General features: G+C 34.9%; 1 protein-coding gene across 1 annotated transcript; it reads right to left on the reverse strand.

The window, feature by feature from the left end:
- Positions 1-1979: 1979 nt before the first annotated feature.
- Positions 1980-5785, reverse strand: nanp (N-acetylneuraminic acid phosphatase). Its single transcript, NM_001020757.2, is given in 2 exon segments — positions 1980-3811; positions 5629-5785. Coding segments are annotated over 2 exon segments (732 nt in total). The 5' UTR covers positions 5722-5785; the 3' UTR covers positions 1980-3172.
- Positions 5786-14653: the final 8868 nt, after the last annotated feature.

The following is a 14653-nucleotide window of genomic DNA, read 5'->3' on the forward strand; positions in this document are numbered from 1 at the left end:
CGAAATGCTTAAAACACACAGGGCTGATATTTCACTCACAGCAATGATTAAGTGTAAACAAACAGAGGAGAGCAAAATTTATCATTATAAATAAAGATGAAATGTTAAGCATACGTGACAATTTTATACAAAAAAAAAAAACGGTGTTTGCAGTGCACATAATCTTTACTTTCATGAAAACGCTCCAAGCAATGACCCCGCGAAAGTTGTACGGATTTTGTTTATAGTCAGCGCTTCGTCATCAGCTCACATGATTTCCGAGTACCTTTCTGCTCATTTCGAAGAATACAGATTGAAGGCTGAAATTTACATATCAGGTGAATTTCGGTTTGAAACAAATACTTTTTTTTTTATTGTACATCAGTTATTTAAATACCTGAATGCATACATCACCCATAATTGATTTATTCAAGTACTGAGGTTATTGCGTGCCATCCTCGAATTACTGTTACAGTTACAGTATTTACAATTTACAAATCTCCTTGAGTGCTTTAAACACAGTATTATTCAAAATATTTTTGGAATAGCTACTGTTTTATTTTATTACTTCTCGACAGCAGCCCAGCATTAATACACTGTAAAACCCAACAGTCAACTTTATCAAATGAAATGAGTGTAACTCAAAGTTAATTCTACTAATTTGAAAAGTGTTTCGAACACAGCGTGGAATGTAATGGGTTAATTAAATACCTCATCATTACTTTAACTTAAATGGAGTTAGTTCACAGTACTTGTATAGATCGTTTTTTAACTTAAGTGGTTTGTAGCAATCAGTTTTCTCTAATGGTCTGAGTAGCCCTAACTTATTGGGTTTTACAGTACTCTGCTGGTTTGAGTTCTCCTCATTTATTGGGTTTTACTGTGCTCAAATTGCTTCGTTTACTCAAATGGATTAAGTTCACAGTACTTATTAGAATTAGTTTTTGAACTTAAATGGTTTTTTGCAATTGGTTTTCTCAAATGGTTTGAGTTACCTTAACTTATTTGGGTTTACAGTGTGGTCAGAGGAAAGACAGCCCAGAGTTTTTGTTACCATTTCTCTTTTTAGTCACCCTCATTTATTCTTGAAAATATTGTGTGAATTCAAATGGGCGTGTTGTGTTTTTGTGGTTTGAGCTTACCTGCACACATGATCTGCTGTTTCTAAACCGAAGCATTTGCATGAAGTTAGCACACAACCGCATTCACTCCAATAGAAAGCGTATTTAGACTGTCTGAATTGTTTAGTCTAGTCTAGTATCTAGTGAACTATTTGCCATTTAAACCTTGAAAACACTATGGCAATGATTTTTTTAAGAATTCCCAGCATATGTAAAAACCCTGAAAAGTATGGATATTTATTAATAGTGTTACCACAGAAAAAAATTAATTGTGAAGCATGAACAACTCAGAGTAGATCTTCCAAATTGTCATATTTTAATTACAATAATTGAAATGGGGCTTAATTCATATGCACTCAGCAGATCAAATAAACTCCACTAGGACCACCAATTTATAGCCCCCAAAAATTTGTAATACCATTTTTCAGAAAAATATGCTTTAAAGGTGCCATAGAATTAAATATTTTTAATTCCAATAGAGTAACCTCAACATGACCTCACAGCAAATTATAACTTTTTGATTTAGTGGCTAATTCGTATGAATTCATACAATCTCATTCATGCAATTTATAACGATTTGTTTATCCCCTATTGATGGTTGGGTTTAGGTGCAGGGTTGGGTGCCATGCCTACTGTAAACATCGAACAAATTCATACAAATTAGCCACTAAACTGACAAAACGTAAAATACTTACGTTTCCTTGTGAGTCCAGGCTGGTAACCTAGGTTGCTCCAGAGTTGTAATGTGGATGAAATGCAGGCTAAATTATAACTACTTACATTAATTAAATTAATTAAATGCATTAATTAAAATCAACGTCTGCATTAACAGAAGTTTATAAAGTTCCAAAAAGAAGTGATATAACGAATGCATAAACATTTATACTCTGCAGTTTACATTTATTTGTTGCCTCATTACAAACATACTCTGCAAACTTCACAATATACAAAGTTGAACTGCGAAAAGACATATTTAAATAGGCGTTACCCCTTCTAGGGATGGCACTGCAAAAATTTATAATCTGCATATCCCACATCTGCATTTTGCCTGGTTTACAAAACTGATCCTTTACTCTTTCAAAATAAGAGTCCAGCTTAGTAGGTATAATACAAGCTGGCGACGCAGTAGGTAGTGCTGTCGCCTCACAGCAAGAAGGTCGCTTATTTGAACCTCGGCTGGGTCAGTTTGCGTTTCTGTGTGGAGTTTGCATGTTCTCCCTACGTTTGCGTGGGTTTCCTCCGGGTGCTCCGGTTTCCCCCACAGTCCGAAGACATGTGGTACAGGTGAATTGGGTAGGCTAAATTGTCCATAGTGTATGTATGTGTGCGAATGACTGTGTATGGGTTTCCCAGTGATGGGTCGCAGCTGGAAGGGCAGCTGTGGTGACCCTAGATTAATAAAGGGACTAAGCGGAAAAGAAAATGAATGATTATACTAGTTTAGGGGTGACATGGTGGCTCAGTGGTTAGCACTGTTGCCTTACAGCAAGAAAGTCGCTGGTTTAAGTCCCAGCTGGGCCAGAGGGCATTTCTGTGTGGAGTTTACATGTTCTCCCAGTGTTTGATCGAGTTTCCCACACAGTCCAAAGGCATGAGGTATAGGTGAATTGAATAAACTAAATTGTTTAATGAGTGTATATGGGTGTTTCCCAGTATGGGGTTGCAGCTGGAAGGGCATCCGCTGTGTAAAACATATGCTGATAAGTTGGCAGTTCATTCCGCTGTGGCGACCACTGATGAATAAAGGGACTAAGCTGAAGGAAAATGAATGAATGAAGCTTGGATGAATTTAAAATAGGAAAATTATCACTGTTGTAATCTCACTAGGAAACATTGAGGCCAATCAAACGCCTCCTGGAGCATGCATGTTAATGATCCATTGTGGAACATGACAGTCAATGTTTTGTTTGGATTGTCCTGTCTTTTACATTCACTCGATTTACATGAGAACAAGGAAACAGTGGTGTTTGAGGCTCACGGTATGTCAATATTGAGCTCTTATTATTCAGCTATGCCCAAGTAAATCACAATTTTCATTCTATAGCACCTTTAAAATAAAAAAAAAAAGTACATCATGCCAGCTGAGCTAGAACTTCATTCAGATGCAGTACAGTAGGTAGAGTGTAGTCTGGAGTTACAGAGTCCTGCGGGAGAGATTTACTGCCAGCATTTATCCACACAGTTGCCCGCACTCTAGCATTAACGCCTCCCTGGATGTCTGTGGTAAGAGAATCTCCCACCATGATGCAGTCCTGCGGCCGAACTCCTGCAGACTCGAAGCAGTGAGTGAAGATGGAGCGCGCCGGCTTCTGCTCCGGATGATCTCCTCCGACTACCACCAAACTAAAGAGACCCTCACATCTCACTGCTTTGATCTTCTCCCGCTGCGTCTGAGTGTCACCATTGGTGAGCAGAAGCAGTTTGTAATTCTTCTGCAGTTCCTCCAGCAGTGCTCGAACCTCTGAAGACAAACTCAAAGCCTGTAAGCGTGTGTTTTTCCAAGTGTAGTAGCATCTGGAGGCTAGAGCCGGATCAGGATCTGTGCCCGGTGTCTCCTGTAGGGCTTCACACCAGTGCTGGATCCTCACGTCATCTATCGTTTTTCCTTCTGATGGGTCAAAGGACTCTTGGAGAAGCTTTCGTAAGAAGCGCTCACAGATGTCTCTGATGTGGCTTTCCTGCACGTGTGTCGACTTGAGCAGCTCGCACACCTGAGTAACATGCACAACATAAAATCAACATAGTTTTTAACAACAAATTAAAATTAATTTCAAGTGTTGATTGTGTAGGGTACATTAAAAAATATAAAGTACATCAAAGAACACTTAACATTTCATTTTAATGACCTAAAGCTGTGCAAATACAAGAGTGCTTTGGTATTCATGGTATATATTAGGGCTGAACAATATATCACTTGAGCATTGATATCGCAATGTGTGTATCCGCAATAATCACATTGCAGGATTATTTATTATAGATTAAAGGATTAAGATATTATTAAACATGTTTTTATTATCTATGCAATAATGGCCACATTATTTTACATTTTAAAGTTTGATTTCTGTACATTTTACTCTGTCGTATTTATTTATGTTTAAATTTATTATTTTTTATGGAGATGTACCGCATTGGAGACTTCATCATCCCAGTCAATCTAAATTAATTAAATCTTTTTAAATAGAGCTAATCAAATAATCTGATGAAATTATATTTATATCGCAATATATATCGCAACAAATTAAAATATTGCAGCGTCAGATTTTTCCGACATCGTGCAGCCCTAGTAATATAGTTGAAACCAATTACCTTTTTTAAAATAAACAAAGTAAATCATATTAAACTTTTACTATTACTAAGCACATTTGAAGGGCATCCGCTGCGTAAAACACATGCTGGATAAGTTGCTGGTTCATTCCGCTGTGGCGACTCCAGATTAATAAAGGGACTAACCGGAAAAGAAAATGAATCAATGAATGTCAAGTAAACCTTCGCAACACCATGGTTTTTTTTGATATACCAAAAATCATGGTTAATACTACGGTACTTTGATAATATTCATCAAAAAATGGAAATAAATCAAAGAACACCATTACATAACCATTTTATTTTAATGACCAAAAGCCATGTAAATACAAGGGCGCTTTGGTATGAACTAATTCAATTTTAGTAACAGCCTTTTGCATGCTAATATCATGCTAAGTGTGCTAAAAACAGTGATAGTATTTTGCATGGGTCTTAAACTTGATTCCTGGAGGGCCACACCTCTGCACAGTTTTGCTCCAACCCTAATCAAACAGCTCATCAGACTTGAGTTACTGTTGCCTTTTTATCAGCTTGAACCATTCTGGCCATTCTCCTCTGACATCAACAAGGTATTTGCGTCCACAGAACTGTACTGGATATTTCTCTTTTTCTAGCCATTTTCTGTAAACCCTAGAGATGGGTGTGCATGAAAATCCCAGTAGATCAGCAGTTTCTGATATACTCAGACCAGCCGATCTGGCACCAACAATCATGCCACATTCAAATTCACCTAAATCACCTTTCTTCTCCATTCTGATGATCGGTTTGAACTGCAGCAGATCGTCTTGACCATGTCTACATGCCTAAATACATTGAGTTGCTGCCATGTGATTGGCTGATTAGAATTTGCCTTAACGAGCAGTTGAACAGGTGTACCTAATAAAGTGGCCGGTGAGTAGCACACCATGGGGTCATGTCCAATTACACCATTACAGTGTACAAAAAAACATAGTACACCATAGTTTTTAATGTATGCCGTTTAAACAAGCATGGTAATACCATATGGTATTTTATGCCCGTTAACACCATTCCATGTGTCAAAACAGTCATGTAAAACTTTATAGTCTATTCTATTTCAACAAATACACCATTTTAAAACCATGGCAAGTATCCTTAAAACCATAGCAATACCATAGTACATTGAAATTTACAGTATAAAACTGAATCAAAACCCATGGTAGTACCACAGCGTATTTTCGAGCATTTATTACATTCATCCATGTACCTTCTGAATGGCAGTTCGTCCTGCTCCGGCTGTGTCGATCAGCGTGTTATCCAAATCAAAGATAATCGACAAAACCCCGCGACTTCCCATCATATATTCCACATATGCAGCCGATATGCACAGCAGTTCCGAACACGCGGAACTCCGGCAGCTGACGTCAGACAGGTGAAGTCGTCACGATCGCATTGCATCCTGGGAGATGTAGTTCTCAAGAAGAATACTTTTGTTTCACGTTAATTAGTCGTTAATAAAATAATACTTTATATTTAATTATTTTAACCAAATATTGCTTACAAAATGTTCAAAATAAATAAGTTAAAATACTTCGTACATGAAATACTACTTAATATTAAGTGCTTTGTTGATTTGACAGGGACATCCACGACAATACATTGACCCTAAAAAGGAAAAATGCTTTGTGCCAGGCTTTAGTAATTGTGCTATATATAAATAAGTGCCATTTCCAAGCTATTCATACTGATACAAATTAATGAACATACGATAACTTTCATTTAAATTCTTTTGAAAGTGAGTAGCTTTTTATTTGCAACAGAATAACCAAATGTATCTAAAATATTGTCTCGTTTAAATATTTGGTGTACTTAAGACAGAAAAAAATGCATTTGCAGATCAAAATTTGATCAGTCTTTCTGTTGCAAAAATCACTGATATGTTAAAATTGCAACAAAAAAAAAAGAAAGAAAGAAAAAAAAAGTAAAAAGCTGCACTTTTCCAGCATGCAGTATTGTGGCACACGACAGTAATCAGCTGGAGAATCTGCACTGCTGCTAAGACGTGCGAGCTGGCAGCTGTGTGAATGAGGTTACGTGAAAATCTTTACTCCTGCTGTATGATCTGCTCCCAATAAAGGTTCTTATCAGATCACATGCGCTGCAACTGGTGTACGTGTGAGATGGACTGTTGCCTACTGTCACAGCTATATCTCGCCAGATTACTAGATTTTTTGTTATGCTAAAATAGTTTCAGTTCATGCTAAACGAAAACCTTATAAACATATAGAAAGTATTTACAAAATAAGCCACATTTTAAAAACCATATCGCAATAGACAAGAAAGAAAGGACACAAACATTCAAATGAAAAAGAAATAAATAAATAAGCTTTTAAATGAGAAATTTTATTTTTAAAATGAAGATTTGTTGATTTTGTGAAATGTTTAAAGCACACTCATACACTAAATTTGGTCAGTACACTGGGTAAAGTTAAATGGTTGAAGATGAAGATAATTATTTTAAAGTACAGCACAAATATATTTATACCCCCTCAATTATATTTTTCAAGATACTAGTATTCAGCTTAAAGTGACATTTAAAGACTTAACTAGGTTAATTAGGTTATTAGGCAAGTTAGGGTAAGTCTTTTTATAACAGTGGTTTGTTCTGCAGACTATCGGCAAAAAAAATATTGCTTAAGGGGCTAATAATATTGACCTTTAAATAGTTTAGAAAAATTAAAAACAGTTTTTATTCTAGCTGAAATAAAACAAATTTTAATATAACATTAATATATTAATATTATTGCAAATACTGTGAAAAACTCTTTTCTCCATTAAATACTTGAGACATATTTGAAAAAGAATATTTCACAGCAGGATGGCTAGAGTTTGGCCTCAAATGTATATCTCAGAATCTAAGAGCTTTATTGACAGGTTTGTTTATACACGCAGAAAGGAATGTGTGACACGGTGCAACAGAATAACATAATATAAAAAGTAAATGTTACAGCATTATTATTTGCTCTATAGGTTTCATGTAATGGAGCTGCTCTAAAAATCATGACCACACGAGGGCCTCATTACAAGCTGAGTACAGCATTAAACTCAAGCACATCATCACTAAAACGTTTATATGGCCAAAACTGAAACACTTTGCAGTTCAGTTAATGGGTTGAAGAATATCTCATCATCAGGCCCACACGGAATCTGCACGAACAGAAATCCACATTTTCCACAGATCCTTTTAGCCTATAATTAAGTCGATTTATTTATTCTTGCACATGTGTGTAAGAGTATATAAATTTTATATAAATTTCATCAATGTTACTGTGTAATATGCAAAATCTTCATATATTTTTACAAAACATTTTGTAACGTTTTCTGTTTTTTAGTACATGAGAAACTTTGTACATTGAAAAGTGTACACCTTACATTGTGAGCCTCATTTCAGGTTTTACGTTTTTAATTATACAATACTACCAAAATTATTACGTACAAATGAAAAAAATTAAAAAACTAATGTTATACTGCAAACACATACTGTATTGAGAATTAGAGAATGCAAGCAGAACAACTGGAGAACATCAATAACTGTAAAATAACTCAATTAAAATAAGATTTTTTTACATTACACAAACACTGATATTGTTTTTAACCAAGAAACCTGACAAAGTTTTTACAAAAAAGCTTAATTATTATTACACTGTAAAATCCAACAGTCAACTTTATCCAATGAAATAAATTTAGTTTACTCAAAATTGACTGAAAGTTAATTCTAATAATTTGAAAAGAGTTTTGAACTCAGTATTGAAGTTTTTGAGTTAATTAAATACCTCATTACTTCAACTTAAATGGAGTAAGTTCACTGTACTCATATAGATTAGCTTTTTTAACTCAAATGGTTTGTAGCAATCAGTTTACTCAACCGGTTTGAGTTGCCTTAACTTATTGGGTTTTACTGTGCTCAGTTGGTTTGAGTTCTCTTCCTATATTATGTTTTACTGTGCTCAAAATGCTTAATTTACTCAAATGGATTAAGTTCACAGTACTCATTTAGAACTTAAATGGTTTGTTGCAATCAGTTATTATTATATAAAGTGATAAAATATAAAAATGATAATATATGTATGTATATATATATATATATATATATATATATATATATATATATATATATATATATATATATATATATATATATATATATATATATACATACATACATACATATATATATATATATATATATATATATATATATATATATATATATACATGTACATACATACATGTAAGATTGATGCAATATACCCACCAGTCATCTGGGAATGCTAACACTGGTAAGAAATGATATATGTTTATGTATCATATTAGTTTTGTTAATTGCACATTGTCCCACAATTACTGATTAAAAGCCACAGAATGTTCACTGAGAGTTAATTTGTGCGCTGCTGTGCTGCAACTTGCTTCTATTTCATTTATCAGCATTTTCTTAGCAGGAGCTCACCTCATCTGACCGGCGCTTGAATGTTTTCTCGGTATGCTCAGCACACACACACACACACACACACACACCTCCAGGGCTCTTCACTCACCATGAGGAACACTTACAGTTTTCACAGCAAATTCTTGTGGTTTGATATTTATTTTAGAAGGCTGAGATGCATAAACAGTGGCTACAAAAAGCATTCATTAAAGATTCATGCATTAGAATCAAAATAATGGTTTACTTTATCATTTATATTATCATTTACTCTGAAGCACACTTAAAAAAAAGACATTTTTTTAAAGAACAGCACAATCACACTTTAAAAAATAAGCATAAACAAACTTAAAATAACTAAAAATACTAATAACTAAAACCAAAATGGGGCGATGCGGTGACTCAGTGGTTAGCACTGTCGCCTCATAGCAAGAAGGTCGCCGGTTTGAGTCCCAGCTGGGCCATTTGGCATTTCTATGCGGAGTTCTCCCCGTGATGGTGTGGGTTTCCTCTGGGTGCTCTGCTTTCCCCAACAGTCCAAAGACATGCAGTTTAAATGAATTGGGTAAACAAAATTGGCCGTAGTGTATGTGTGTGTGTTTGTGAATATGTGTGTATGGGTGTTTCCCAGTACTGGGTTGCAGCTGTAAGGGCACCTATTGTGTAAAACATATGCTGGATAAGTTGGCAGTTTATTCCGCTGTGGTGACCCCAGATAAATAAAGGGACTAAGCCGAAGGAAAATGAATGAATGTCAACTTAAGTAAACTTACTGTAAGTAATTTAAGTTGATCCAATGAGGCTTTTTTCATTGAAAAAACAAAACGCCATTGATTTCAATAGTATTGTTTGTTTCTATGAATGTCAATTGCTGTATTTATATCCAACCTTCTTCAGAATATCTAGTTTTGTGTTCAAAAGAAGAAATGAAAGTTTCAAACCATTTAAACGGCTTGGAAATGTTCATTTTTGTGTGAACTATCCCTTTACTTACCATAATAATAAACTGTCACCACTATCTTAATATGTCTCAAGTTCTCAAAAATCCCTCCAGAAACGTTCTTGGAATTAAATCAAAACACCTGCATAGATTCTAACCAAATAAGGAGAAATAAGAATAGCAGAGGCAGATCTGTTATCTGTTGGTGATCAGCACGCAGCTTGCATGTAGAGGAAGACATTGAGAGCATTTAGCGTATCCAGAGGAAGTGTCATGTATTGTTGCTCCAAGCATTTCAAATGACACTTGAAATGACACTCCTCACTCCCTGTCATTATGTAACCTTGCGTGCACTCGCTGCTGGACCAGCGCCAAACCTTGACACGCAAAAATGTGTCACAGCATTCTGCTCCTTTCTGAGGCATGATCAGAAATTGGAGCATTTCTCACGCATGTAAATTCTGCTCATAGCACAGATGCCGGTCTCTGTTCGAACAATTCCTGTTCATGTAGCGTTCCTTCTGAGACACGCTCTGTAAACAGCAGTTTCAGGGAGTGGAAGTGTGAGAGAGTTTGGAGAGCGTGCGGATGCTACCAAAACAAACACACTGCAGCAATCACACTGATACAGATCTCACTGCACCGGGATCACTCCACATGTTTACATCCAAAGATGTGAATTACACTCATGTGCAAATCTGGAATATCGCATAAAACATTTAGCAATAACAGTGCATGAATAATGATGGGTTAATATGTAAACTAAACGACTTTATTATGAACTAATGATAAAGTTAATGCTTGTGCTAATCATGAACTAATCTTAATTAATTGTTAGTACATGATTGGTTGTTAATTAATGTATTATAACCACATTCGTTTATGCTTAATTTAACCATCATGAACTCATGACATGTTAATGTATAATTATATCATGACTTTACCTGGAGGGGCACATCATCATGAACCCATTCTTAACTACTCATTAACCCTTATGCATGTCTGTCTAGTGTTTTACACTGAATAACAACAGAAAAGGGTTCTTTCAACATCAACATCAGCAGTTTAAACCCAGGAGTTCATGAAAAGGTGGAGTTAATAGTCATGTGCCCCTTCAAGTAAAGTCATGATATAATTATCTGTTAACAGCTCATGAGTTCATGTTGGTTACATTTAGCTTAAACTTAAATGTTAATTAATTAGTCATAATTATTTATTTGGACTAATGGGGTATTTCAGGGTATATGGACTTTTGGGATATATGGACTAATGTTGTATATGGACTTTTGGAGTATATTGACTTTTGGGGTATATGGACTAATTTTGTATATGGACTTTTGGAGTATATTGACTTTTGGGGTATATGGACTAATGGGGTAATTAATGTATCCGTTATTCACACATGAACTCATGTGACTCATGTTGTAGCTAAAGTTAGTGCACATGATTAGCGTGCACCTTAACACATCATTATAATTCCTATTAAACTAATGCTACTTTACATATTAATACATCATTATTTATGTATTGTTGTTGTAAAGTGTTACTAACATTTGGGAATAATGCACCGTTTCTATCCAATGAGTCAAAGACACCAAAATCAGCACTTCCTTATAAAATGTCACCAAGTATCAAAAAGAAAAAGGAGTTTGCGGCAACAGAATAAGCTGCTGTGGGCCTTTTTTGTTATTTAATACATTCTTGAGCCTCAAAAGATAAAGATGAAACGCAATGAATGAGTGGTGAGCAACATTTCAGATATTTTAAAAGCACCAGCGATCTAAACACCTTAGATTGCTGGAAAACACTCACATTCACACTAACTACAAATCCGCCATGTTATGGACTACATATTCAGTCATGCAACACACACACACACCTGTATCTAGTCACCATTGATTGCAAACACTCACACAGCTGGAGCGGCTCACAAACTGATTTATGGACTATTTAAACTGAAAAGACACATACACAGTGGCTGAGTCTTGTAAGCTGTAAAGTGAACATTACGAAGTGTTTTCCCTTTGCTTTGATTTCTGTTAGACCTTGCTTTGTTTTGTTTGATTATCCCTGTATGCCGCCTGCCTTTTGACCACTTGCCTGTTATTATGACTCTGGATTGCCCATATACATCTGTTCCTGTTTTGATCACTGCTTGTTTGTCAACAAAGACTTGCGTAAAGATCCTCACTACGCTGTCAGCGTCTCATCACTGTTACAATTGGTCTGCTGATTTGCGTATTACAGTTTTTCTTGTTTGCTTTGACCTGGTTAACAAAACTAGGTTCCACTTCATTTTCATTATCACTATCCCAGCAGAGCAGAAGACCGGTCTTGCAAATGTGTAAACCCTTTCTCATTGGGTTGACACATTTTCCCCACCATTTTTCCAAACAGTTAACACAGATGTCATTCAAGCAGTCCAATCTTCATTGTTTTAGCTATGGTAACCAAACAGAAACTGTCTATTCCTAACCATTAGAAACTACCAAGATCAGTATGAATTCACTGAAGCACCGGTTTGACACTCCTTCACACAAATCTTTAATTAGCAATCAGTCTGCAAACATTAAAAATGGTGGAAGGTCTGTGTTGTTCTGTGCCAGGAGGAGGTCAATAGTGGCTGTCCTATACTCCCAATAGATTTGACTGTATATTGGTTGATGTGTTTTCTCTTATATTTACAGTATTTTATTACTTTTTTCTTTTTTCTGCTTAAAAAAAAAAAAAAAAAAAAATATATATATATATATATATATATATATATATATATATATATATATATATATATATATATATATATATATATATATATTGTCCATTAATATATACTATTACAGTTTTTCTAGTTTGCTTTGACCTGGTTAAAGAAACTAGGTTCCTCTTCATTTTCATTATCACTATCCCAGCAGAGCAGAGGACCGGTCTTGCAAATGCGTAAACCCTTTCTCATTGGGTTGACACATTTTCCCCACCATTTTTCCAAACAGTTAACACAGATGTCATTCAAGCAGTCCAAACTCCATTGTTTTAGTTTTGGTAACCAAACAGAATCCATCTATTCCTAACTATTAAAAACTACCAACATCAGTATGAAATCACTGAAGCACCGGTTTGACACCTTCACACAAATCTTCAATTAGCCATCATTCTGCAAACCTTATAAAACGATGGAAGGTCTGTGTTGTTCTGTGCCAGCATTGATGGAGGAGGTCAATATGGCTATGTCCTATACTCCCAATAGTTTTGACTGTATATTAGTTTACATGTGTTTTCTCTAATATTTACAGTATTTAATTACTTTTGTCTGTTTTTTTTATATACAGTATTTCAGTTTTCAGCCACAGTTTGAAAAATGTCATGAATTCAATATATATTCAATCAAAGCACATCTTATTCTTGATCCAATTCTTTGCAAAAAGGCGAATTTGACAGCCCAAATAGAGACAACAAATGCCATTGGCTATAAGCTACAGTGGCAAGCAATGGTGGTGCATTTTGAGTTCTGTATTTTGTATTTTGTTGTCCATTGTGTAATGATTAATTGAAAGAGCTCATATACTTGTTTGCAAGTTGTGTTGTTTGAAGGTAAAACTAGCTTTTGTTGCATATGTTAAATGTTTTGACACGATATGTGCCTTTTGCAAGCAAAATGTGTCATTTTGACCATGAGTGCCGCTGTTTAGGCATGTGTGTTAACTGTTTTGAAAATGTGGAGTTTCAGTTGACAACTGCATCCAAGCAATCGAGAACAACTGTATTATTATTATTTTTTTTTTTTTACGTTATTTCAGTTTTCAGCCACAGTTTGAAAAATGTCATGAATTCAATATCAGTTTAATCAAAGCATTTCTTATTCTGGATCCAATTCTTTGCAAAAAGGCAAATTTGACAGCCCAAAAAGAATTCACACTGAGTTCTGTGTTTTGTTTTTTGTTGTCCATTGTCTAATGATTAATTGAAAGAGCTCATATACTTGTTTGCAAGTTGTGTTGTTTGAAGGTAAAACTAGCTTTTGTTGCATATTTTAAATGTTTTGACACGGTATGTGCATTTTGCAAGCATAATGTTTCATTTGACCATGAGGCTGCTGTTTAGGCCTGTGTGTTAACTGTTTTGAAAATGTGGAGTTTCAGTTTACGGCTGCATCAAGGCAAACAAGAAAAACTGTAATGCATTCCCATTGTGCCAATTTTTGTCAGTTAATCTGTTAAAACAAAATCAAGTGATATTTTAGTTGCACATAATGCCATTTATTCATGAAATGTCTTTTCATATTAGGATGGAAACATATGGAGCTAGATTTGTTTCTTTATTATTTAATCCAAAATATTTACTTTAAAGGAAAAATTAGGCACATGCATCTGAAAGTCCATCCAATAGACACATATCAATATTCATGTAGTTTCCAGAATGCTTATGCTGGAGCATTTTTAAAGCCAAACCTCTGGTGAAAGGTAGCATGACTTCATCGACATTTTCACAAGGTTTCTTGAACAGCGAAGATAGTGTAATATAATCAGAATAGTCAATGTAATAGTTGTTTAAGCGTAAAACAAAATAAAAACATGTTTAAATATAAGACTTTAGAGGAACAGCAGATGAGCACTGAAAACCATAGAAAATACTGTGGTAAATATGTTCATATTTTATGTGGCAAGGCACAATGTGATTTAATGCAATGATTCTTGTTTAATGGAAGACTCCCAATATAATGCGTCTCAATCAGACATTGTACACCAAGTTTCAACAAGGCAGACAGTATATCTATATATTTGCACAATATTGTTCTGTCTAATGTAAAAGTACTTGTATAGTGTGTCTTAAGTTACCTGTATTTATAATATATGTATAGTTAATAGTCAGTAT

This window comes from Danio rerio, chromosome 13 (genome assembly GCF_049306965.1).
Source record: "Danio rerio strain Tuebingen ecotype United States chromosome 13, GRCz12tu, whole genome shotgun sequence".
In the NCBI taxonomy this organism is placed as follows: domain Eukaryota; kingdom Metazoa; phylum Chordata; class Actinopteri; order Cypriniformes; family Danionidae; genus Danio; species Danio rerio.